General features: G+C 38.2%; 1 protein-coding gene across 7 annotated transcripts in view; it reads left to right on the forward strand.

Annotated features, from left to right (window-relative positions):
* Positions 1 to 24,349, forward strand: part of LOC124361729 (zinc finger protein 37-like) — a 246,677-nt gene that overhangs the window by 174,825 nt on the left and 47,503 nt on the right. For all 7 annotated transcript variants that reach the window (XM_046815676.1, XM_046815677.1, XM_046815675.1 and 4 more), the window contains one exon: positions 13,168 to 13,438. In XM_046815676.1, the coding sequence (XP_046671632.1) occupies positions 13,168 to 13,438 (271 nt within the window). The remainder of the gene's footprint in view (positions 1 to 13,167; positions 13,439 to 24,349) is intronic.

Raw genomic sequence — 24,349 nt, forward strand, 5'->3', positions numbered from 1 at the left:
ACTTTCTGATTAGGTATTTAGAAATCATGTTTGCATTTACAGGTGTCACATCAAGAGAAGCACACTTGATGACTAAGTTATAATGTTCCTACATTTGGACTCTGTGCTCGCCATTGTTTATTGGAGTGCCGTAGCTGTGGCCTGCAGACGGCAGAACGAGAAGGTCGGTAATATATCGCGGTCGTAGACTGACCACAGGAGGTATAATTGCCTGAGGGCCGGCCGGCCGGTGGGTGTGGGCGAAGCGAATGCCCGACTCGACCGTACTGCATGTGTGCATATGCAAGAGAGCGGAGCCCCGGGCCAGAAACCATTACGGCTTATTATCCCGTACTTTCCCGTCCCGTAGTGGACCTTATAGACGACGATGACTTGCAGCAGTCTTGACCTAACCTAACTCGAGCGGCGCGGTGCCGCCGTAAGACGCCGGGGCCGATGTCGATGTCGATGTCGGCTCGGTGTTGTCAGTGTTGTGTTGTGCACAGTGGAGACGCAGATGATGAGTTTATCAACTCTCGCTCGGTCGGCGCATAGATGCACTGAATGCACCCGGCTACCCCTCCTTCCCCCCGCCCCTCACCTGCTCCCCCTCCCGGCAGCCTCCTCCGTTATGCACTCTCTTGTTTTATTTTTTGCCCGCTTCTATTTTTTACTCCAGAGGCGATGCATCTCTCCGCTTCTGGCCTAGCCTTCACTTTTCGATCGTTAGAGGTTAAGAAACATTCGCGGGGTCGATCGTCTCGTTTTCTTTTTCTTTTCGTCGGTCGCTCGTTTCGGCAACGTCGTTTCTCGATGGAGGCGGTGAAATATGTGACCCGGTTTCCCGTATTGAAGGTTTTACTGCTCTGTTTTTCCACCGTCACGGCTTTTTAACGTTTGTTTACGTCTAACTGATTTATTTATCGAGACATGTTGTGTCGGTGGTTTGTTAGTGATGGTTAAACCGCACGTGCCTTTCTGAATCTCCAAGTGCTTTATCTATGCAATCTGGTAAGTCTTTACGTCTATATGAGCATTTAGTATTGTAGCAAAGTCACAAGTGAAAATCCACATATAGTTAGCGAGAGTAATCCACATATTCTAAAATTACTTAATTTGTTTACGTAGACTATTTTACATTTACCGATCATTACGTTTTTGTGTCAGCCAAAATACCAAAACTCCGTCATTCTTGGTCAGTTGTTTAAATGGAATTAATATAATACAAACACATTTCAATAATAATTTGAAAAACAATCTAAGTACTACGTCATGCATGTAACACGTACAAAATTGTCGTCCATTTAAGAGATTTCAGAGCAATCTGTATATAATAGTTAAAAGGTAATTAAACTACCAAATATTTAGAGGTTTTACGTTGTACTCGTTGATAATCATCTTAGACATATTAAGTAAAGGTTATAATAAGCTTACCCAATTGTGGCCAAATTCTCACTGTAGCTACTATGGTATTATATTATCGTAGTTTCACAACACGATACACAGCCTATTACATGAAACTATAAAACCGCTTTCTGCAGATGAAAACTCGCTCGGATCGCGGATGTGGCCCGGAACGTGCAACTCGCATGAGTTGGGACAATCCGCGTTGGGTTGAGGTAGATTAGACTCGAGGTCATCGACTCCGCTATATATAACACTTGCTCTTATCTTATCACTGCCAGACGCTACTGATAACAGAAGTTGACTTTGCATCTCGCCTCCCGCTCACGTAGGATGCAGGCTGCAGATGCACTTTGATTTAATTTTGAAAAATTGCAAATAGGTTTTATTTGTTAGGAGATAATCAGTAGACATTTCCCCGTAAAGATGATTTCTTGACTCCCGTGAAGCAGAGCTGCTCCCATGCGTAAAGCAGGTTAGGTTGGACAAGGTCAGAAGTCCTCGTTGTGCGGTGATTAATTTAAACATGGAACATGTTTACACTTTCCTTATAAAAACAAAACAGTTCACTGGTGATCGTGGCCTTATGTCAAACAATATTCAACTCCACAGTAAGAAAACAGAATTTTTGTTTACACTCTGGAGAAATTAATCTTTTCAAACTGTACTGTTGTAGATAATGCCCTACGGTTTGTTACAAAGTGATACATTTTGCAGTTGTTATAACACTGTCAGTACTTAATTATCATCTCAAGATTTATCTCATATAGTAAACGTAATATATTTGTTATAAATAATTTTGTCTTGGTTTTAAGAAATATATAAAGACATAATATACGATGATATATTCAATTTTTTGTGTAAATATGCAGTGACAATTTGAGTCATATAGTGCCTGTAGAAACTAATTAAGAATTTTCTAAAAGGTTATGTAAGATTTAAAAATATTGACTGGGGGTCGATATGAAACACTGTTTTTCCATAATACCTTTTACTACGGTTATGTCATGAGGCTGCCCTCGTATCAGTTGGAACAGCGTAATGTTGAATTCTTGGTAAACAGTCAAGCTACTCATGATATATTTATCATCATAAATCTAAGTGAATTAAAATAACAAAAAGGCTTAAATTAGGAAACACCATAAAGAATGAAGACCGAAAAGGTCCAGTTTGTTGAGAATTTCAAAGCACCCAATTTAAACATCTCTTTAAAACTGCAATTCTGTCTTAACTTAGTTTACTGAAATCCTTAACACTACAATACGTAGTGGAATGTTAACGTGTCGTACATATCAGGTAAGAGTGGTGGAATGGTGCAGAATCTAAGACATGGCACAAAGCCGAACTAATCGTTCATAAACTATGTTGTCTAATTACTCCAGTGAGAATAACATACACAGTGAAAACATTAACTAATTAATTGAAATTAACTAATTGAAAATTAATTGAAAACACAATTGATTGACGAAATGATAGTGAGTACTATAAATAGTGCAGTGTTTTATACAAATATAAAATATTCAGGCATAAAATGATAAGGTATCACAGATATAATAGCAATTGTTGAAAAATTGATGTTGAATAAAAATAGGACTTGACATAGGAATAGAATGGAGAGCCAAACGTAATCTTGGGGTTTCAATAATTCCATATTTACTCGTGATGATGACGTGTACTGTACATTGCAGCCAGGGGGTCAGAGCCCCCAAGAATGTTGACAAGGAAGGCCCGTGTCTGTGTCTGTGGTCTGCACAGCGCCCCGCATACCTCAACTCACGTCACAGCCTTGTATAACCTCAAACTCCTCGTTCAGGACTTGGGATAATTGAATGTTCCGTTCTCGTCATTACCTAGACAATCACAGCCTTCTGGATACTACTTAGGCTCGGATACAGCACTCCTATCTGTCGGTGGTGTCGCTCAGCGCCCAACATACCTCAACTCACGCCACAACCTTCTATAACCTCAAACTCCTCGTTCAGGACTTGGGATAATTGAATGATCCTTTCTCGTCATAACCTAGACAATCACAGCCTTCTGGATACTACTTAGGCTCGGATACAGCACTCCTATCTGTCGGTGGTGTCGCTCAGCGCCCAACATACCTCAACTCACGCCACAACCTTCTATAACCTCAAACTCCTCGTTCAGGACTTGGGATAATTGAATGTTCCGTTCTCGTCATTACCTAGACAATCACAGCCTTCTGGATACTACTTAGGCTCGGATACAGCACTCCTATCTGTCGGTGGTGTCGCTCAGCGCCCAACATACCTCAACTCACGCCACAACCTTCTATAACCTCAAACTCCTCGTTCAGGACTTGGGATAATTGAATGTTCCGTTCTCGTCATTACCTAGACAATCACAGCCTTCTGGATACTAGTTAGGCTCGGATACAGCACTCCTATCTGTCGGTGGTGTCGCTCAGCGCCCAACATACCTCAACTCACGCCACAGCCTTGTATAACCTCAAACTCCTCGTTCAGGACTTGGGATAATTGAATGTTCCGTTCTCGTCATTACCTAGACAATCACAGCCTTCTGGATACTAGTTAGGCTCGGATACAGCACTCCTATCTGTCGGTGGTGTCGCTCAGCGCCCAACATACCTCAACTCACGCTACAGCCTTGTATAACCTCAAACTCCTCGTTCAGGACTTGGGATAATTGAATGTTCCGTTCTCGTCATTACCTAGACAATCACAGCCTTCTGGATACTAGTTAGGCTCGGATACAGCACTCCTATCTGTCGGTGGTGTCGCTCAGCGCCCAACATACCTCAACTCACGCCACAGCCTTGTATAACCTCAAACTCCTCGTTCAGGACTTGGGATAATTGAATGTTCCGTTCTCGTCATTACCTAGACAATCACAGCCTTCTGGATACTAGTTAGGCTCGGATACAGCACTCCTATCTGTCGGTGGTGTCGCTCAGCGCTATATCTTACACATGAAGTCGAACTGTCGAATAGGTGTTATTTATCCCTACTCCCGCAGCGTATGCTATCTGTATTCTTCCATCCCCACCCCCACCAGGCGGCCTGCTGCGGCCTCTCGTGCACAAAGAAGTCGAGATTTGCATTGAGGTTGAGCCTCACAGCAATAAAACCTCTCTTTCCAATCAGCTGATTTTTTACACTCGGCCGTAACAAATGCTGATGATCGTATTTCCTTTCGGTGTAGAAACCACTTAAACCTACGAATGCATTATACACTTTAGAACTGTTTGAAGATCCAACGCTTATATTTGTCGTCGGAAAAAATACATTTACGTTGTTTAATAGAGCGATGTAGTCCTGTCGATTTGTCGTTGTTAACTGATCGATGTAGGCTTTGTGTATTTTCATATTACACGCTTTCTATGTAACTTTAGTCTAAGCATTTGATCTGTGACACCACTAATACCCACGAACCTTCGTATCAACAAGGATAGTCTCCTTTCTCTAGATAGTGATAAATATGCTTCGTAACAGACTTTAATGGAGATCATTCGTTTCAGAAGAAAAGTTTCTTGGTTCTATTTTATGTACTGTTTGCCTCATAATTTTCTCCAAATAAAACCCCATCGGCCCCAATTTGAAGTCGAGCACAAAGGCTAAAGGTGGTGTTGAAAGGCGCCCTATTTGTTAACGGAATTTGCCTAACCGGGGCTCCATTAGGCGGCAGGTCGGGTCGGGGGTGTTCGTTCGGTTATTGCACCGAGAAAGGGTTGATTTTTTATCGGTTATCGAGAAAGCAGGTGGCGCCCGCGCCGCACACATGTTACTCGCTCCCGATCACATACGTAATGGCCGGATGTCGTAACCGTTCCTCGGATCGAATCTCTTCTTGTCAATAATTCCCACGTGTTATTACCTCCGCGAGACGTCCGATGGGATGAAGCCATAAGGAGGCTAATTGCCTTCATCGGCACGATACGGGTTGCGGAATCGTGTCGGGAGAGACGAGTCACGGCTAGGCTACATAGGCTATACGAGACGTCCGATGGGATGAAGCCATAAGGAGGCTAATTGCCTTCATCGGCACGATACGGGTTGCGGAATCGTGTCGGGAGAGACGAGTCACGGCTAGGCTACATAGGCTATACGAGACGTCCGATGGGATGAAGCCACAAGGAGGCTAATTGCCTTCATCGGCACGTTACGAGTTGCGGAGAAGACGAGTCACGGCTAGGCTACGTAGGCTATACGAGACGTCCGATGGGATGAAGCCACAAGGAGGCTAATTGCCTTCATCGGCACGATACGAGTTGCGGAGAAGACGAGTCACGGCTAGGCTACGTAGGCTATACGAGACGTCCGAGGGGTTGAAGCCATAATGAGGCTAATTGCCTTCATCGGCACGATACGAGTTGCGGAGAAGACGAGTCACGGCTAGGCTACGTAGGCTATACGAGACGTCCGATGGGATGAAGCCATAAGGAGGCTAATTGCCTTCATCGGCACGATACGGGTTGCGGATCATGTCGGGAGAGACGAGTCACGGCTAGGCTACGTAGGCTATACGAGACGTCCGATGGGATGAAGCCATAAGGAGGCTAATTGCCTTCATCGGCACGATACGGGTTGCGGAATCGTGTCGGGAGAGACGAGTCACGGCTAGGCTACGTAGGCTATACGAGACGTCCGATGGGATGAAGCCATAAGGAGGCTAATTGCCTTCCTCGGCACGATACGGGTTGCGGATCGTGTCGGGAGAGACGAGTCACGGCTAGGCTACGTAGGCTATACGAGACGTCCGATGGGATGAAGCCATAAGGAGGCTAATTGCCTTCCTCGGCACGATACGAGTTGCGGAGAAGACGAGTCACGGCTAGGCTACGTAGGTTATACGAGACGGGGTGAACTCGCATCGCTTGTGCGACTTCTGATGCAGCAGTCAGTACATTTACGAGCATCAGATAAGAACAGTTCCTCTTTGTTTTGAGGACATCAGTAAATCCTGCACCGCCAGAAAATACGACAGGGACAAATACGGTTGGATCGTCGGAATAAAAGTACACCACTCTGTATAACGACGGTGTCGTAGAACAGGATAAATAAATGTAAGTAGTCGCCATTACGCCCGCAAATAAGATTGTTCTGCTCTCAGAAAAACGTCGCTACTTAACTCCATAGTTACTCTAGTTATGTTATACACTTGGAATAGACGACTGTTCCCAATCCGATCCTTGATTTCTGTTTGGAATTAATAAATCAATAAAACAATAAAAATACAATCCAAATAGATGAATTAAGTATTTATTAATTAATCGTGAAATGTTTTTTACTCATTCGGTACCGTTATAATAAACAAGGTAAACTCGCCATTCACGTAAATATGGATTGTTTCGTAATTACCTGGATACCTATTGTTTTTTCATTTCCATACATTATCAACCCTATTTGCACAAAACATTTCCAAATATATATAATTCTGTATGTTGGCATATTTTACCACTTATCTGAATTATTTTGCGTGTTTTGAAAATCTGTTAAGGTGTATATGAATCTGCACAGAACCTATAATATAGAAATGTATGTATCTTTACAGTAATACTCCTTTGCACTGTAAGTTCCCCACACAGGCCAGTGGCTCATGATGACGGACAGATTAAGACTAAATAGTAGACGTGGAGAGGTGACTTCACGTGTATTTCGCCAGGTTGTTGCTAAGTGGATGGCGATGATTGGTGGGTTATAACGGTGGCGAGCCTAGCGTCGTGCAAGCCTTCATTAGGCTACGCGCGAACTGTGAAAATAATTAGCCACGAAGTTGCACGTAAATCCGTAAGATAAGAAATGTCACCGGCGACACAAAAATCGTGCGCAACTCCCCCCCCCTCAGCGTCTATCCACTTTGAAAAATGACAATTGAATTTTCCACACGGGAAATAATGGTTTGCTAAGTTGGTACCCGGGATCGTGACGAGGAGAGGGGGTCTGTCGTGTACCCGCCACTGTCTCGGGTTTCCTCGTTTCCGCCTATAAATACTTTAAATAATTTGTTTAAATTCAAATTCGTTTTAATTGGAACGCGGCGATAGTTTCGCGACACCTCTACATTCTGCAACTTTGTTCCGTGAAAGAATCGCGTAATTGTTAATTAGCTAAATTAATAAATTCACATAACAGAAGTTTCCTTTCAATGAGAAGCTTTAACTCGCGCTTGTTTCGCGACGACGGTGTTTTTCCTAGTTTATTTTATTGTGTATTCGTTATCAACAACTTATTCATGATAATTCTTCGAGCAGAATAAAAACCAACTTTGACCTTCCGTGTCGAACGATTTGTTTTTCCACTGGCGGTTGTTTTGTAATATAATCATTGTCTGGTCAGATACCATCACTGGAGATTTATCATTGCACCAAGTCAATTCAGGAAGCTTGCCCACTTAATATGGCTTTATTATTTGTAGCTAGCAGAAAAGCTATCAGACTTACCATTAATAATTGTAAAAGTATTTATCTTTCTGAATAGTTACTCTGTCACTGTATACAATAATGATTAATCGTGAGCATATACTGCGTAAATAGAGGCAGCCAAGACTCGTGAATCTTTTATCTTACCATAAATCCAAATCTATCGACTCATGATATAATCCAAATATATAACTTGAGGACAACAATGCCAGTGCAATGAATATGACATCACAAATTATTTATAGATATGAATATATTAATTACCGCAAGGCCTCGTATATTAGAGTAAAAGTTTTTAACAAGTGTTCAATTCACGTGTACGTTTCCAAAAAACGTACCGCAATTGAGAAATAATGTTCTTTTTCTAAAAACATATACTAACTTTTCACGTATTCGATAAAAACATTTACTAATGGTTTTCATTAAGATTGGGAAATTGAAATGTAACCAAATGGTTAAAAAATAATAAGTGAGAAATATGTTCACATGGGCTTTTTTAGTTTCACAACTTAAAATTAATCGTCAAACATGAAAATATGTAAATTTTTGGAAACAAGATAAATAACCCTAAACATTATTAATTTGGAGTCATTTTCAATCAGGCAGGTCTTATTCAATCAGCATATGATTGTTTTTATTTTAATTCATTTTTACTGAAAAATATGAGTTCTACTTTCTTTCTTGGGATAGATTCCTCTAAATATTTCACGAAAAGTTAGATTTTTTCTTACGCAATACGAATAAGCGTGGCTCTCCACATTCACAAAATACTTTGTTTAATATGGTCGCTAGCCGATGCTGTATAAAGGTCGACACGAAAATTTGCATTAAGTAAACTTATGCACGAAATGTTATTGAAATGCACTTTATTTCACTTAATGTACAATTTGCGTAATTCCCTAGGCCATGGCCTGTAGGTTATAGAGCCACATCTCATTAAACATTGCACCACAGAGAAATAGGCCTATCATCTTTTAGACTTGCACAGATGTTTTACCTCTATATATTTATTATATTTTGAGTTATCTTAACCATTTCAAGATCGGCCTTGTGAATGAGAGATCCTATGGCCACACTAATGCTTCGGTCTTTAGATGTGAATTAGTTCAAATCCTGTCAGTAAATTTGCACTTTTACCAGTAATGTTAACGTTGGACTGTGCCGACCTTCTACCTTATTCTCATTGATAAGATCCTCGCACAGGCCAGTGGTCCATGAGAATAGTCAAAATACGGCATAAATATAGAATAAATTCACATCGATACTCGGCATTATTTTAATTGAAAAGTCTAGAGTTGCTATGTATAGGAAGAAATTCAAAGCCGAATCCTCCGAAATCAATACACTCGTTTTCTGCATATCTGTTGTGGTTGAGTTTTATTATTTTTGATTAGAAAAAATCACTTTCAACTTGAGAGTAACCCTGTGAATTATCAAGATGAATATTCTTACACCCAAACACGTCATCATGAACAGAGATCATCACAAGTATTATTGATGACGGCTGTGAGCGCTAGGCTAGCAGCTGGCCACTCCCAGTCTTTCAATTAAAGAAAAGGTATTAATTAAAAGTCACGCAACTGGGACTAATTTTGTCAATTTTAATTATGGCCACGGGCGAACCTCAATCATGGCGTTGGTATTGGATCAACAATAGGATGAGTAGAATGTTGGGTTGAGATAATCTCTAATTTGGGATGACTAGAAATATTTCATTTACACTTTGGTGTGTGATAGATAAAGTGTCTTGCTTATTAATTGCTACAAGTGACAAACTTTTTAATAGTAACATTACTAATTTTTCAGATTTGTTTCCAAATTTATTTGTACTTTGCTATTAAAACAATATTAATATACTGATATTCTTATCACATTTTACATTAAAAACATTAAGAGGCGAAAAGGGGTTGTTAATGCCTGGTATCGAATCTAGTGTGGTAACTTCCGCCATTTTTAGACTTATTTTAATATATAAATAAAAACAATCTTTTATTACAGTCATACAGTCAGTGATAAAGCTCATATACTGTAGGATTTGCGTGTATTGAAATTTTTTTTGTAATTTGTACTTCTATAACAAACACTAGTTTGTAGTTTGTTACACTTTTTCTGCTTTTGGGAGTAATACTTTATGAGTTTTAACCCTTTTCAGTGATTTGCTGTATCGATTTTGTGAAATCCGACAATCATATCATAAACCTGAAACTGGAACATATAATTTTAGCATTAAATTAGATCTTAAAGCAATGGCTTAAGGGCGGCTTATAGATGTAGGTAGATTAAGCCATTTAATGAATGAAGATCGTTATAAATTTAAATCGACAAAACAGTACACATTATATAACATTTTTGTTAGTTACAACCTTATATTGTAGCATATTATGTGCCACTTAAATGTTGTATGGCCTTGACTTGATTTACTCTAAACTTGCACTCTAGTTTGACTGTTCAAATGAGAAATTGAATTAATAATTTTTGTAACGGAAAATAAATCGTTAAATCGTCTCATATATTCTGAATAAAATACAAAATTTAATTTATAAATGTATTGAAACATCCATTAATAAATAAAAGTTGCGAAATCATACTGATGTACTGCTAAATTGTCTTAAATATTTATGTTTTACTATCGGCTTTCCTGTTAGTATCAGTGTAAGTGGAAACGTGTGTCAGGGGTCGAGAGAAGGTCAGATCGCGGTACAAGCAGCAGTCTACCGACAGCTGTGTTGTGCTACATCTCCAATCTCAGCATAACCTGTCTTGTTTAGTCCTTCAGGAGAAGTTTAATCTAGGAAGTTTTGGCGTGTAGGGTTTATCTTAGATGCTACACATATTGAAAAAATGAAAGGAATTATTTTGTGGTTTAACAATAATTGTTAATTAATAATAGGAATTATTCCTTCCTCCTAACCTTTTTTAGAGCATAATCAAGTTGCCTTCAAGTACATTTTATATACAAAATCAGCTTATTGATATTCTTTACGTGGAAGCACCTAAGGAACATACCCACATAACCTCGTCGAACACGACCCCCAGAGCCTAAAACCACCCCCTTGGCTTATAGATATCTCGGCAAATTTCCTAGGCCAGGTCGGTACGCAATTTCGTACCAATAGAGAGGGCATCTTGAAAGTAAAAATTTTAAAACAATGTTTTTTTTATCTCAAAAACTCTTATTTCAACCACATACTTTACGAACTCTCCGATCAGCAAGAACTGGTGAATGAATTGCAGAACAAACTGAAAGTTATTTTCATGTGTTAATCCCATAAGAATATTATTATTCTTGGTGTCACAAACTCTACCTACCTCTTCGGACTGAGCCATTTATCTTCCAAACAACCATTCCAATGTAAGTTTCCATCTTATCAAATGCTGACTTAAAATTCCGATTCTTACTCATCTTCCTAAGAGAATAATTATTACTGATTATTTCTTCTTTATGAAAAACCTTGATTAAATATGCATTAACACTCAGAGCTTAGAATTCAATGAGAATAAAAGCACTTTTTAACTCGCAATAAATTAAACATTGGCACATTTGTTGTAATTTATTCTCCGGACCTGCTCAGCCGTGAGTTAGGGGAGTTATTGGGTTTTGTCGCATTTTTCGAAGTAGCCACCCCGAGGTACGGAGTTTGTTTAACGCCTTGATTATTGCCGAGTCTCCCACCTCTTGATTTCCTCATTCTCTCGCCCGGCTTATGCAATTACCTTTTTGAAATAATTTCAAGACGACTCCAGATTATGGGCTTCTTCAATCCGGCTTAATTCCTCGTTCCTTGACTATTTTTAATTTCCGTTCCTAATGGATGTCTCATTCCAGTGATTTTTGGGTTTGGGTTTTTAATTATTTACTAACATACAGATATAACAAACACTTTTCATGTCCCACTTGCCCTATGTTTTTAAATGACGCTATTATAAGTTTTTAATTGGGAATCAAAACCAAATCATTTATTTTATTTTATATATTGTTTCATGTGTAGCACGATGCTTATGCGAGTTACTTGTTAATGTATACGCATGTGTTTGTCGGTTTTTGGCATTTTTGTTGTAACCTGCTACTTCAGTTTTATCGTCTGTTTTTGTATAGATAGATGTTTGCTGAGTGATAAATGGCCGTAAAATTGAACTAGTGTAAATTATTTCTATAAATAATATAGTAAATACGATGAAAAATAAATAATGATTTTTTAGTCGGTAAATTATTGACAACTCATCACTCTTCTTGCACATCATTACTCATGTATTTAAGAAATTTAAATTTTTACTTACAGCTCCAATAACATAACTGTGAATATTTTTTGGTTTTAGCAAAAATAATGAACTTTTCTGTACATTTAAATACTTCAGTAAGAGTTTAGTATATATTTTACTTACAGCTCCAATAACATAACTGTGAATATTTTTTGGTTTTAGCAAAAATAATGAACTTTCTGTACATCTAAATACTTCAGTAAGAGTTTAGTATATATTTTACTTACAGCTCCAATAACATAACTGTGAATATTTTTTGGTTTTAGCAAAAATAATGAACTTTTCTGTACATCTAAATACTTCAGTAAGAGTTTAGTATATATTTTACTTACAGCTCCAATAACATAACTGTGAATATTTTTTGGTTTTAGCAAAAATAATAAACTTTTCTGTACATCTAAATACTTCAGTAAGAGTTTAGTATATATTTTACTTACAGCTCCAATAACATAACTGTGAATATTTTTTGGTTTTAGCAAAAATAATGAACTTTTCTGTACATCTAAATACTTCAGTAAGAGTTTAGTATATATTTGATTTACTGGGCAATGCTATCGCTGGTACCGTCACGTAACTTTAGTAAATTGACGTGTACATAAAGTTTTAAGTCGACATTTGCCTTTTAATATCACATTTAGTATGACATAGCAGTATAAAATGCTACAAAACAGATATACTACACTCTTCTACACAATTTATATCCAGCCTAAGTAATTTTTATCATTGCACTGCTATAAACATATCTTTAATTATATGTTGATGTCTTTGATCTATCTTTGGCGATTAAACTAGATGAAATGCTTCTACGTTACTAGTTGCCACTTTCTCCAGGGTAATTTACGTACTTTAATGCCTATGACGAGTTGCATTGCAAATGCCTCTTAAAAGATATATTACAGTGGTTTTTGTCTAATTTTATTTCAAGATTTTTTTCTTGGATCTAGTTCCATTTAACAGTTGTCATTTTGAAGGTCACCACCAGACACTGATGTTACCCCAAGTTGACCAATATGTTGTTGGCCCAAGTTGAACAATATGCTGGTGCCCCAAGTCTATAGTATCTTGTTGCCCCAAGTTGACCAGTATGTTGTTGCCCCAAGTTGACCAGTATGTCGTTGCAGATCCTGAACAAGATGCCCGATGACACGCTCCTGGCGCAGATCTTCATGCACAAGTCTGCGATGCAACTCCACGCTCGCGAGTTCCAGGGGCGAGCTCCTGAGGTGAACAAGCCGCACCAGTGTCAGCAGTGCCTCAAGTCCTTCAGCAGCAATCACCAGCTGGTTCAGCACATCCGAGTCCACACGGGCGAGAAGCCCTACAAGTGCTCGTACTGCGAGAGACGCTTCAAGCAACTCAGCCACGTGCAGCAGCATACACGCCTCCATACCGGTGAGTCCTGCACCATAGTAGAACTGCTCTACGTTATACATACATATACTTGTGGTAGACGATCCTACCGGCACAAGACCTGGTGGCTCAGGGTTCACAGAATCTAACGGACCCTGCGGATTGAAACCACCAAATTCTCATTGCTGAACCCACTTACAGTAGCTGATTATCCTCTAAACCAAATGTATGCCCAAAATTTTTTAATCACAGATGAAGATACACCAACTCACTGCCCGACACAACTTTGCCCAATACAGCTTCAAATATCTGGGTCTTACAAAAAGTTGACAGATTCTGAGTTAAACCTCAGCCACCCATCGCTACCAATCATTTGAAGGTTGAAAACTCCTAAGCTTGGAAACTCCGATCTGGCACTTCGTTTGTAACCGATTTCAAGAAACACAATAAACTCTATTGATACTTGCTATTCTATAAACTTACTTTTTTGTCCTTTCTTTAAAGTTGACGATTAATGATTTGAAATTATAACTGGTTTACGGAAATTTATCATGGTTACGACGTGTTACATCAACTTAATCAAACGTGTTGATAACAGGGTGTTCTCTTCAGGTTTTAAGTCCTAAACTTACGGCTGAGGCTGCAAGGAAGATACTTGGCATGACACAGTAAAATTTAAACCAAAACTGGCACACCAATTATTACATACACACTATTTTTTCCACCAGGATCTTTTTTAATAATATCATTATCTGTAAGAAGAAATTGTGAATAGTAAAGTACATCTGAAGTGCATGCTGTTATCGACATAATAAAATTGCCATATGAAACTTTTAGAAACACGAAATCGTAGTGGTTTCTGTGACAAGAAATCGATATAGATAAATAACCGGCTTCTCTTTCCACGTAAAAAATATTATTTGATGACTTTTACATTGGTAATTTGAAACTATCAAAGCAGAGGGTCGACTACAACAATAGCAAAGCCACATTTTAATTAACCGGCCAGTAATTACTAGTGTTATCCTCCTAGTAAAGCCCTCTGAACTAGCAAAGCATAGTGGTGCGATCGATTTTTCTGATAGCACACCAATGTGCAGCGGCCCGGAAATGGCGTTTATTATTTATGAACTCAAACATAGATCCCCCTCTGTAAACATGGAAACTACGGCTGTATCAATAAACTATTTCATGCCGCTGCCCACCAGCAGTCCAACTACTCATTATTCATTCCGAACATATCGGACATCGAGTTCTCATTTTCCCTTATTTTCTCCGTATTATTTTCCGCCTCTTGCTCGAAACTCGCTACGATTTTTTCAGCCTGTGATATTAGTTTGTTCGACAATGCAGCAATTTCCAGTTCGATGCTTTTACAGGGTCCACAGTAAATAAATATCAAAGCAACCTTCCGAGCCTAACTCGAGGTTTTTGTTTCTACGCGTAACTTCGTCAGGCCTGTGGCGTAGGCTGTTGGATAAAAGTTCGTAGTGTCTAGTTTGTTTCATTTAAAGTTCTATACTTAATCGCCCTGTAAAACTCTGCATGAATAACCCTTAAAACAATCCTTAACTCCTCTTATAGAGTGCAGTTTTCTTCTATAAATTCAGAAATAAACCATACACGATTGTACCTATAATCGTAATATAACATCAAAATGCAGATTTTAAGTGTACGTGTATAAGAAGCAGCTAAACCAGTACGCCAATTAATAATGTAATCGATACAGTGGTGTAACAGAAGATACCTTATCGTACATAATTAATTTCGCTAGTCTCGGCATCAATGCTTATAATATATTGACAGCCAGAAAATGACATTAGGTAATATTGCATTGTTTTCTATGGTTAAAATAAACGAGGGGACACCCCTGCCTCGTTCGCGTGCCAACTCCGGGTAGCTGTTTAAGTCGGTTTTGTGTACTATCTGTATTGTAAACCTTTTATTTAAAAACCATTATTTTTAATATCAGTATTATAAACTTTTGAAACGAGTGAGAATATTTATTACCGTAATTTATACCATTATGAAAACAAATTGATAAAACCCTATTTTGTCAATATATTTCATTAATTAAGGAACAAAATAATTACTAAGAGCAGGCGGACCTGGTGATAATCTTGGTTGTACTCCCTAGAAACATTGTTAAACCTCATCATAAATAATTAATACGCGTCCAAAAACTTTTTGGTATTTTCGATATTATTATAAATTATAAAAAAAGTCAACCTTTTTTGCATTTCTACATTTAAATATCAATTAAGTATACACTTTACAAACAAAAAATTAAAAATCGTTTGGATGCCCATCAGCTGTATTAATGTATATGTTTAGTATGAGACATCTTCCATAGCGCTACAATCACTAATATAAAGGGGTAAGAAATACCAGTCTTTTACACTCTCAGGTATAAAGTAAACAAAGATATGAGTAAATGCTGTTTTTATAATTATCATCTGTCGCTCGAAATTGTTTTTATTGATCTCACTCCCATTCTATTGTATGAATTTGCGAGTTCGGCTCATACTTCATTGTTTTGGTGGTTGAAATAAACGCTTCTCTCTCTACACAAGAGATAACACTAATGCACTCGACTCCAATATCACACTGTTACCCACGTGATTTTTTTCTCAACGACACTCTGAAAGTAGAGTGGTGTGCCGTCTTCGCTTTTTTGATCCCAGATACGGACCGTTATCAGGCCAGCTGCAGTTGACCTAGTTATTGCCTTATCGCTTATCTGGGTTGAAAAATGCACTTTATGTGACCGAGGCCATGACCTTGAGAGTATGTCGTTATGCTGCAAACGTTAGCGGTTGTGAACTATCGACTCTGTAATCTGAAGTCGCGTCTATATTTGTCCGATGCGCTAAATAATTTTAAAATAAACTATAGAAACCGCAAACAGTAGTGCGTCGTCGAACAGAGTAAACACACACTATGACATCGATACCGGCTATTTTACATGTTTCTCGATCCACTTTTACAGTTTATCATTCTATTCCGATGCTGTCAAAAGGCCGGCGAGCGTCCATCTCTATGTAGTTTCTACTGTCAAATGTCAACCCGTGTTCTGAAAAATAGTTTGTTTTCATAGAACAGCACAAACATTATTTACTAGAATTTTTCACCGCACTGTCAATGTCAAAAATACTCAGTCCGTTGATACGTATTTCATCTCGATAATCCACAATATTCACAACTAACATCGAGTATTAACAGAAGTGCGCAGTGGAATATTTTCCAAGCCTACACGGCATTAACGAATCAAAACTGCTTGAAATTCGTCCGTATAAAAAGTTAATCTGTTTATAGGCTAAAGTCTAACGAGGAGATCGGATGATGGTGAAAGTTAACGCACCGTAAGGAATAAGTACTGACCAGAAAATCTCTCAAACACTCATTTTCCAAATGGATACGTCTTTAAAGATGAAAAAGTGTTTTAGTGGATTTTTGCCGGACTCGCGATGATGGGATCAGCTTTGAATGCCTGGTGAATGGCCGTCAGTCGGTCGTCTGTGAGCAGTGCTGATGATTATAGCAGTGCTGATAGTCCTGTCTGAGGCACAAGGCTTCTGATAGCGGCGCTTCCACACTCACGCTGGCTTTAGTCGAGGCGATGAAAGAGAGTTCGGAACTTTTACATCGGTATTGCATTCAGAAGCTTTTAATTTTAAAAATTCTTTAGCGCATTCGAAACCATTTCGCAGCATTAAATATCTGTTTTAATGTAAATACAGCAATGTAGAAGCAATACAGGTTTCTTGTAGAAATCGAGTTTTTAAAAGTTTTAAATTACATTTCGAAATAAAAACACTTACCCTAAGAAGATAAAATTTATGAATAGAATCCAGTATTTTTGCCCTTTAGTGTCATAGTCCAGGAGTCGAGATCAAGTTTGCATTATGTAAACGCACGACCCGGTTTTTATTGAAATCGAAAGATAAATTTCCTATAAGAAAAACACCAATTTTACACACTTAGTGATGGTGGAGATCGAAAGGGATGGTACATAGAGTTAAAATATTAAATAATAGTTTTTTCTCAGGTCAATTTTTTAGTGTTACAAACTTTAAACCAATCTTTAGACTCGTAAATAAAATGTTAAATCAGCATCAACTAACTATGTACAGTTCCTTAAAGTAGTGAATGCTCATCAAAAATTGTAATCTAAGTGAAATGTCATTCCATACTTTTAACCCTTGCGATACCCTCTCATTTCGAGCCCCACCAAACTAGCGTGGCTGCCGATCGATCTCTTCCGTAAGAACAATAAATTTATAGAAAAATAGGTTTGTGCTTTTACAGTAAAAATTGACTTTAATTTCTATAATATTACTAAATAAACAGTTAAATTAAGTTTAAACTTTAAATAAAATGAATATCCTTGAGCAAGAAATAATGGGTATTTTTGGGTTCTGAATTATTACAATAATGGAATGAAAGACACGCATTAAGGAGAATCCTCACCTTTAAAACAATAATTCAAGATCGCAATAAGATTTTATTAAAAACCCTGTGCAAGTGGAAGAAAGTTATTAATCGAGGCAGAATGCTTTTTTAGCCATTTCTCTCTTCCACCCTTTTTACACCGCCTAAGAGGAAATTTCATGTCGCAAGTCCTAATGAAATAAAGTATAGCCGCTAAAACCCAATAATGAATTTGCTTCAAACTAGATGGCCGTATAATTGGCATTCGGTCAATCGCTCAAACATTTTCTCGCGTGCTTTTACATTGATTTAACCGGAATTGTTCTAAATTGTATCTACTGTTCGATTTGACAAGTTCACATTCGGAAATTAACTATATCGAATAATCTTTACTAAACATATTTTTTGTTTCTTGACATTTTTTGAAATTATTTCTTTGCGTATATACCTTTGCCTATATACAATAAAGTCTGTATGAATACCAAAATGCTTCATAAAATACTATCATAAGCGTTAGAATTTATTAAACCATTTTCTTTGTTTGTCAGTGAATTAATTATGGATTCTATCTAAATTAGAGCTATTTTCAATTCAGATAAAATATTCTCTCTCTACTAATATTTAAATTAATATTAAAATAAACAAAACTTTTAAGGCAAACAGTTCTAACGTTATCTTAAAATAATAAATATTGTAGTTAACCATCTTTGTTCAATTATTGTGTTGTAATTAAAAATATGTATTTAGTTTTTTATTTTATTTAAACGTTCACTTAAAACCAACTGTTTTACATTCTTTATATTTTAGTTCTTATTTGTTCAAATGATTTTCTAATTTTTCACAAAGTTATTTATTGATTCCAATGGCCAGTATTAAGCTCAAGTACATGGTATACAATAATGTGGATATTATATGGTTATTCTATTGCAATTTTGTAATAAAAATTCTGTTTTATTGTGAACTGTTACTTCTAAATCTCAATAATAATGAACTGGTCTACTGAATGAGGACCCTAGGTGCTTATTTGTTAACATATATATTTTGAAAAGTAATTGACTAAATAAAATGTGCCAGTTAACTGTCAGACTTTGTTATTGTGTCATATATTTTATTTTCGAATCTAACAGTACCGTTTTCGAGTGCGGGGGGGTGAGGGGTTGCTCCCAACCCTTTCAGAGGGGAAGGCGCACTTCCTTTCATATCGCCGACTTTTTAACTTTTTATTCAACGAAATTGTCTTAAACCAATTTCGACTCTTTTCACTTTATTATTGCCTGACAATGGGATTTCCTCTAATAACGGGTTTAACCGATTGGAAAGGAAGGAAAAAGTCTGGACAGGATTTTTCCCTCAAAGTAATCATGGGCCGGGCTAACCCTTTAATTCAAAAGTTGTCTCCTCCAGGCCCGAGGTCTCGCCTAGTTGACCGGCGCTAATAATGTTCTTCCGCCCAGTCTCATTATCGGACCAAGTCTTCCTCCTCTTTTTGGCTGCTCACCGAAGACACGTAAATGTCCTACTTCAGCCGTAACGTGTAATTTATATCTTAATGTGGATCAAGTGCACATCGATTATAATATATTTACACTTTCATCCCCAGATGTCTATATTACCCCACTACACATGTATACTATCAATCTACAAGTAGGTCTGAGCGTTACGCTAATTTTGCATATAGTAAGAATAAACATGTTTCATAAGCCAACAATTATAATTCAATCATTCCTTTTATAACTGGATATTAAAGTAACAGCTTGTTTCTTAATGGCTATTAAAAATTATGGTATTCCTAAAACTTTAATTTGTTTATTTCTATATTAAGCTATGTTATTAAAAAACTACACTTTCACCCTGGATGCGTAAAAAGTTAACTTTCAATAAAGAATGTGCTTTTTTATCCAAAACCTTGACCATTCAACCGGTATTTTTTCACAACTCAACAACGCAGTAACTTTTCCGTTCGGATCGAACACACAACAATTAGGAATCATTCAGAATGGAGGGAGGAATTCTTAAAAACACGCCTCTGATTGGTAGAGAGCTCTGCTCTCCCCTCGCTATAATTCCAGGCCCATTTTTGGCGTTCGAAAAAAGGATGTCATTAGGAGAGATTTACTGGACGAATATTCTTCCCCCTTTTTACGGAAGAAGAATTGGATATTTCAAGGGGAAGCCTCGATGTTGCCTGCCCTGATAGCATGCTGACAGGGTGGTGTGGGGTCGTACACGCACTCCCGTACTGTCTCGCGAGTTCGGTTTTTATTCGATAATACCTGTCAAACTTCTTTATTGTGGTGAGTACGCTCCGCCCTGCTCCAATGTTTTGCGGTGTTTACAGCCTGGGGTGAGTCCGGCGTTTGTCACCGTCATATTGGGGTAGTTTATTGGACGTGGAGACGAGACTGCGACGTAGTCAGTGTGCAGTGACTATCGCACGGCGATCTTACCCTGGTCCGCTAAAGTTGCGATTAGTCGTTGTGCAAGGCTAACATTAGTCACGTCACACCTGATTAAATAATCTGGTTTATTCTCATTCTCAAGAGAGGGATTGAGGGAGACTCGTGCGGTACCTGCACCCACACTGTGCTTCAGACACCAGCCAGTACTGTCAGTGTTCGGTTACTATCGCACGGCGATCTTACCCCTGGTCCGCTAAATGTTGCGATTAGACGTTGTGCAAGGCTAACATTAGTCACGTCACACCTGATTAAATAATCTGGTTTATTCTCATTCTCAAGAGAGGGATTGAGGGAGACTCGTGCGGTACCTGCACGGCACTGTGCTTCAGACACCAGCCAGTACTGTCATTGTTCGGTTACTATCGCACGGCGATCTTACCCTGGTCCGCTAAATGTTGCGTTTAGACGTTGTGCAAGGCTAACATTAGTCACGTCACACCTGATTAAATAATCTGGTTTATTCTCATTCTCAAGAGAGGGATTGAGGGAGACTCGTGCGGTACCTGCACGGCACTGTGCTTCAGACACCAGCCAGTACTGTCATTGTTCGGTTACTATCGCACGGCGATCTTACCCTGGTCCGCTAAATGTTGCGTTTAGACGTTGTGCAAGGCTAACATTAGTCACGTCACACCTGATTAAATAATCTGGTTTATTCTCATTCTCAAGAGAGGGATTGAGGGAGACTCGTGCGGTACCTGCACGGCACTGTGCTTCAGACACCAGCCAGTACTGTCATTGTTCGGTTACTATCGCACGGCGATCTTACCCTGGTCCGCTAAATGTTGCGTTTAGACGTTGTGCAAGGCTAACATTAGTCACGTCACACCTGATTAAATAATCTGGTTTATTCTCATTCTCAAGAGAGGGATTGAGGGAGACTCGTGCGGTACCTGCACGGCACTGTGCTTCAGACACCAGCCAGTACTGTCAGTGTTCGGTGACTATCGCACGGCGATCTTACCCCTGGTCCGCTAAAGTTGCGATTAGTCGTTGTGCAAGGCTAACATTAGTCACGTCACACCTGATTAAATAATCTGGTTTATTCTCATTCTCAAGAGAGGGATTGAGGGAGACTTGTGCGGTACCTGCACCGGCACTGAGCTTCAGACACCAGCCAGTACTGTCAGTGTCTTGAGGCCGACCTCGCTCGTCCAGTTCTTTAGCCGTTACTTACAAATTATTTGTCACTAAACAATGTGTGAACTTTGTCCGCGACTACATGACCAATTTATATCTATCTACATGTCCAGATAGATAAAAAAATTTTCTCTTAAATAGGTAAAATGTGTTTTGATTCCCCTGTTGCTTTACAATAATTGTATTCCTCGGAATATCCTTGTTGGAACTGGATTTAACAATTCTATAACATCTAATAATTTACGCCCAAGACATTATTCTTAAAATAGCATGTATCAAACTAGAAAGTTTCTTTTAATTTCTAACCAATGTGTTTTTGTGGACATGCCACTGTTTAAAAGACTTTCCTTTACAACTGAAAATTATTTTACAGAAGTAATTGTACTCATAGTGGGGTAATCAACATTGTTGATCTTTTTGGATGCTTTAGTCCTGGAACCGTTTATCATATTACTTCCGGTAAAGGTCGCAAGATGGCTATTTGTTGGCGTGCAAAATACCATGCTAGAATTGGGGATCGAAACCAGAACTCTTTATGGTTAGAAGCTAATTTTTAAATTACAAGGACGGATAATTATAAAATTATTGAATATCAAAACTTTACATTCGATTACATTATTCAAATTCTCTTCAGTATAAATACTTGAGAATTTTCTTAGCAAAATATACCGATACCGATGTACTTTGTACTTTATTACATTTAAAAAATTAAGCAAAAGTAGAAAAATCCATATAAAATACAATGACCAGTTGAAATGTTTAGGTTGTAAATGAAATAATATGATATTATGATACCTCGCCTTAAATTCTGACACATAATATGTTTATATGAACTCAATGAAGTCAATGCGGAGTTCCTTAACCCTGGAACTCGTAATAATGAACGGAAAACGGACAGAACATGAAATCGTATCCCCGGACTATCTGTACCTTTTTTATTTTATATTCAGCGCAAATTGTAATAAAGTAATTTTTTTTAGTAAATGCCTAAACATTCTCTTGTTAGAGTACGATTGTTAAAGTCACTTTAGTTATTTGTCCCTGTATAATCCATGTAACTTTCAACACGGGCGCGGCACGATAACAGCACCGGTCCGATCGCAGCGATAAACTCTCCACTCCCGCTTTTAAAAGGCAGGCAAACAAGCAATTAATTGGCGGCCCAAAACATGAGCGTTGAGTGAAAAAACGATAAGTGTTAATTGGGGCATCAACAGCTCGTCGGCTTGTTTAGGGGTGTGTGGACCGACACGCCACAGCTCGGCACGCGGCACGCACCGCACGGGAAGTAGTGAAATTTGATTTAAGTCAGGAACCGGCCGGGCCTCGGCTCTTAAGACTTTATTAGTCGACTCACCACGAGGCTTTCAACACCTGTTACGGCGTTTTAGGCCCTTCCGCCTAAATACCTTGCGGTCTTAATCAATTGGATTTTGTCGTGTTGTGAACGCCACTCCAAGTAAGTCTGATCTAAAGAAATATCGACAGAGAAAACCGATTTTCTTGATGTCTCTTTATAGCTTCTAAATGTCTAAGCGAGTCCAAAGGATAATATCTTCAATTTTGGGAACAAACTGATTGATTTAAATCGTAAAAAGGTAAAAATGTATTATGAAATGTTGCATTAAAAGATTTTATATTTCCTCACATTGTCTTGCTAATTGTAAATGGAGAAACACTTTTGAATGTAATTAGACAATGTGAAGAAACCTACACACTTCCATATGTATGTCAGTAAATAAAAAGATATTCAACTTTCTTTGATAACAACATTTGTTTTGCCGATAACATGTTCTTTTATTGCAAATGCATTCCCTAAGAGTGCATCGTTTGTACACAAAGATAGGGACCTCCGTTGTCATTTGTGCTGTTCGGATATTTCAACAACAGCTGTTTCACTGAAATTCGTACAAACTGAAACAGTTATCTGCACTCTTCGAGTGGTGATAGTCTTATCTGCGCACTCTACGAGTGATTAAAACTCGCTAAGTCTTTCACAATGTCTTGTAGCCTTTTGTTCTGGTCAAGAGGTTGCCCCCACATCCTTTCTACTTTTGAGGGGAGAGGGCTCCTTCGTCTTTACTAGTGACGTTTGTTTGCTCGGCCATTGGGCTGCTGTAGGCTCTTCACTATTATGTAATGTAGATTTTGTTACATTCCGTTGTGAAACAGATAAATTAGCGTGTTCAGTTTTATTTTATTGTGCAGTTTACACTACACAACGAAATTATTTGAAACAGAATCACTATTTCAGAACAAAATTATAGGCAACAGTACAAACGATCAAAATTTCAATTGTGGATCGTGCTTTTATGAATTAACGTTCATAGAGATTAGAGCCCACGACTCCGTGTACTTTTTACTTACCACTTACTCATTAAGCTCGTGAAATAGACAATGGCAACAAACTAATACAGTAACAAAATGTTGAGTAAGTTCAGACGCCAGAGCCATCTTGTTATAAGCAACAAAATCCACACAACATCGCTATAGAGGGTAAGGGTCAGTGATAGAAACAACTTTTTTTACTTTGGCGGATATAAAAAAGCTATAAACTAATTAAATTGACGAATGTTGAGTTTTAACTCCATTTCACATTCCGCTTAGTGTAGGAGTACAAGTAGTAGTGCAAAGGTACTCAACTGATTCCGTCTTACTGACCTCTTCAGGCGGACGTGCACTCCAGACTCCAGGAGTCAAGGCTGTGACTAGTTTTAGATGTCTGAGGGTGAAATGGTGTTGAATTCAACATTCACAACGTAACGTACGTCTATTTAATTATTCGTTTATTATAACTTCTTTTATATCTGGCAAAGTAAAGATTGTTATGTTTCTATCACTAACTGTATTTTGATACCCTTATTTTTTCTTACGTTTGTAGTTTTTACCTTTAACGTTGTACAAAAATACGATTGGTTTTAAA

This window comes from Homalodisca vitripennis, chromosome 5, assembly GCF_021130785.1.
Source record: "Homalodisca vitripennis isolate AUS2020 chromosome 5, UT_GWSS_2.1, whole genome shotgun sequence".
NCBI lineage: Eukaryota > Metazoa > Arthropoda > Insecta > Hemiptera > Cicadellidae > Homalodisca > Homalodisca vitripennis.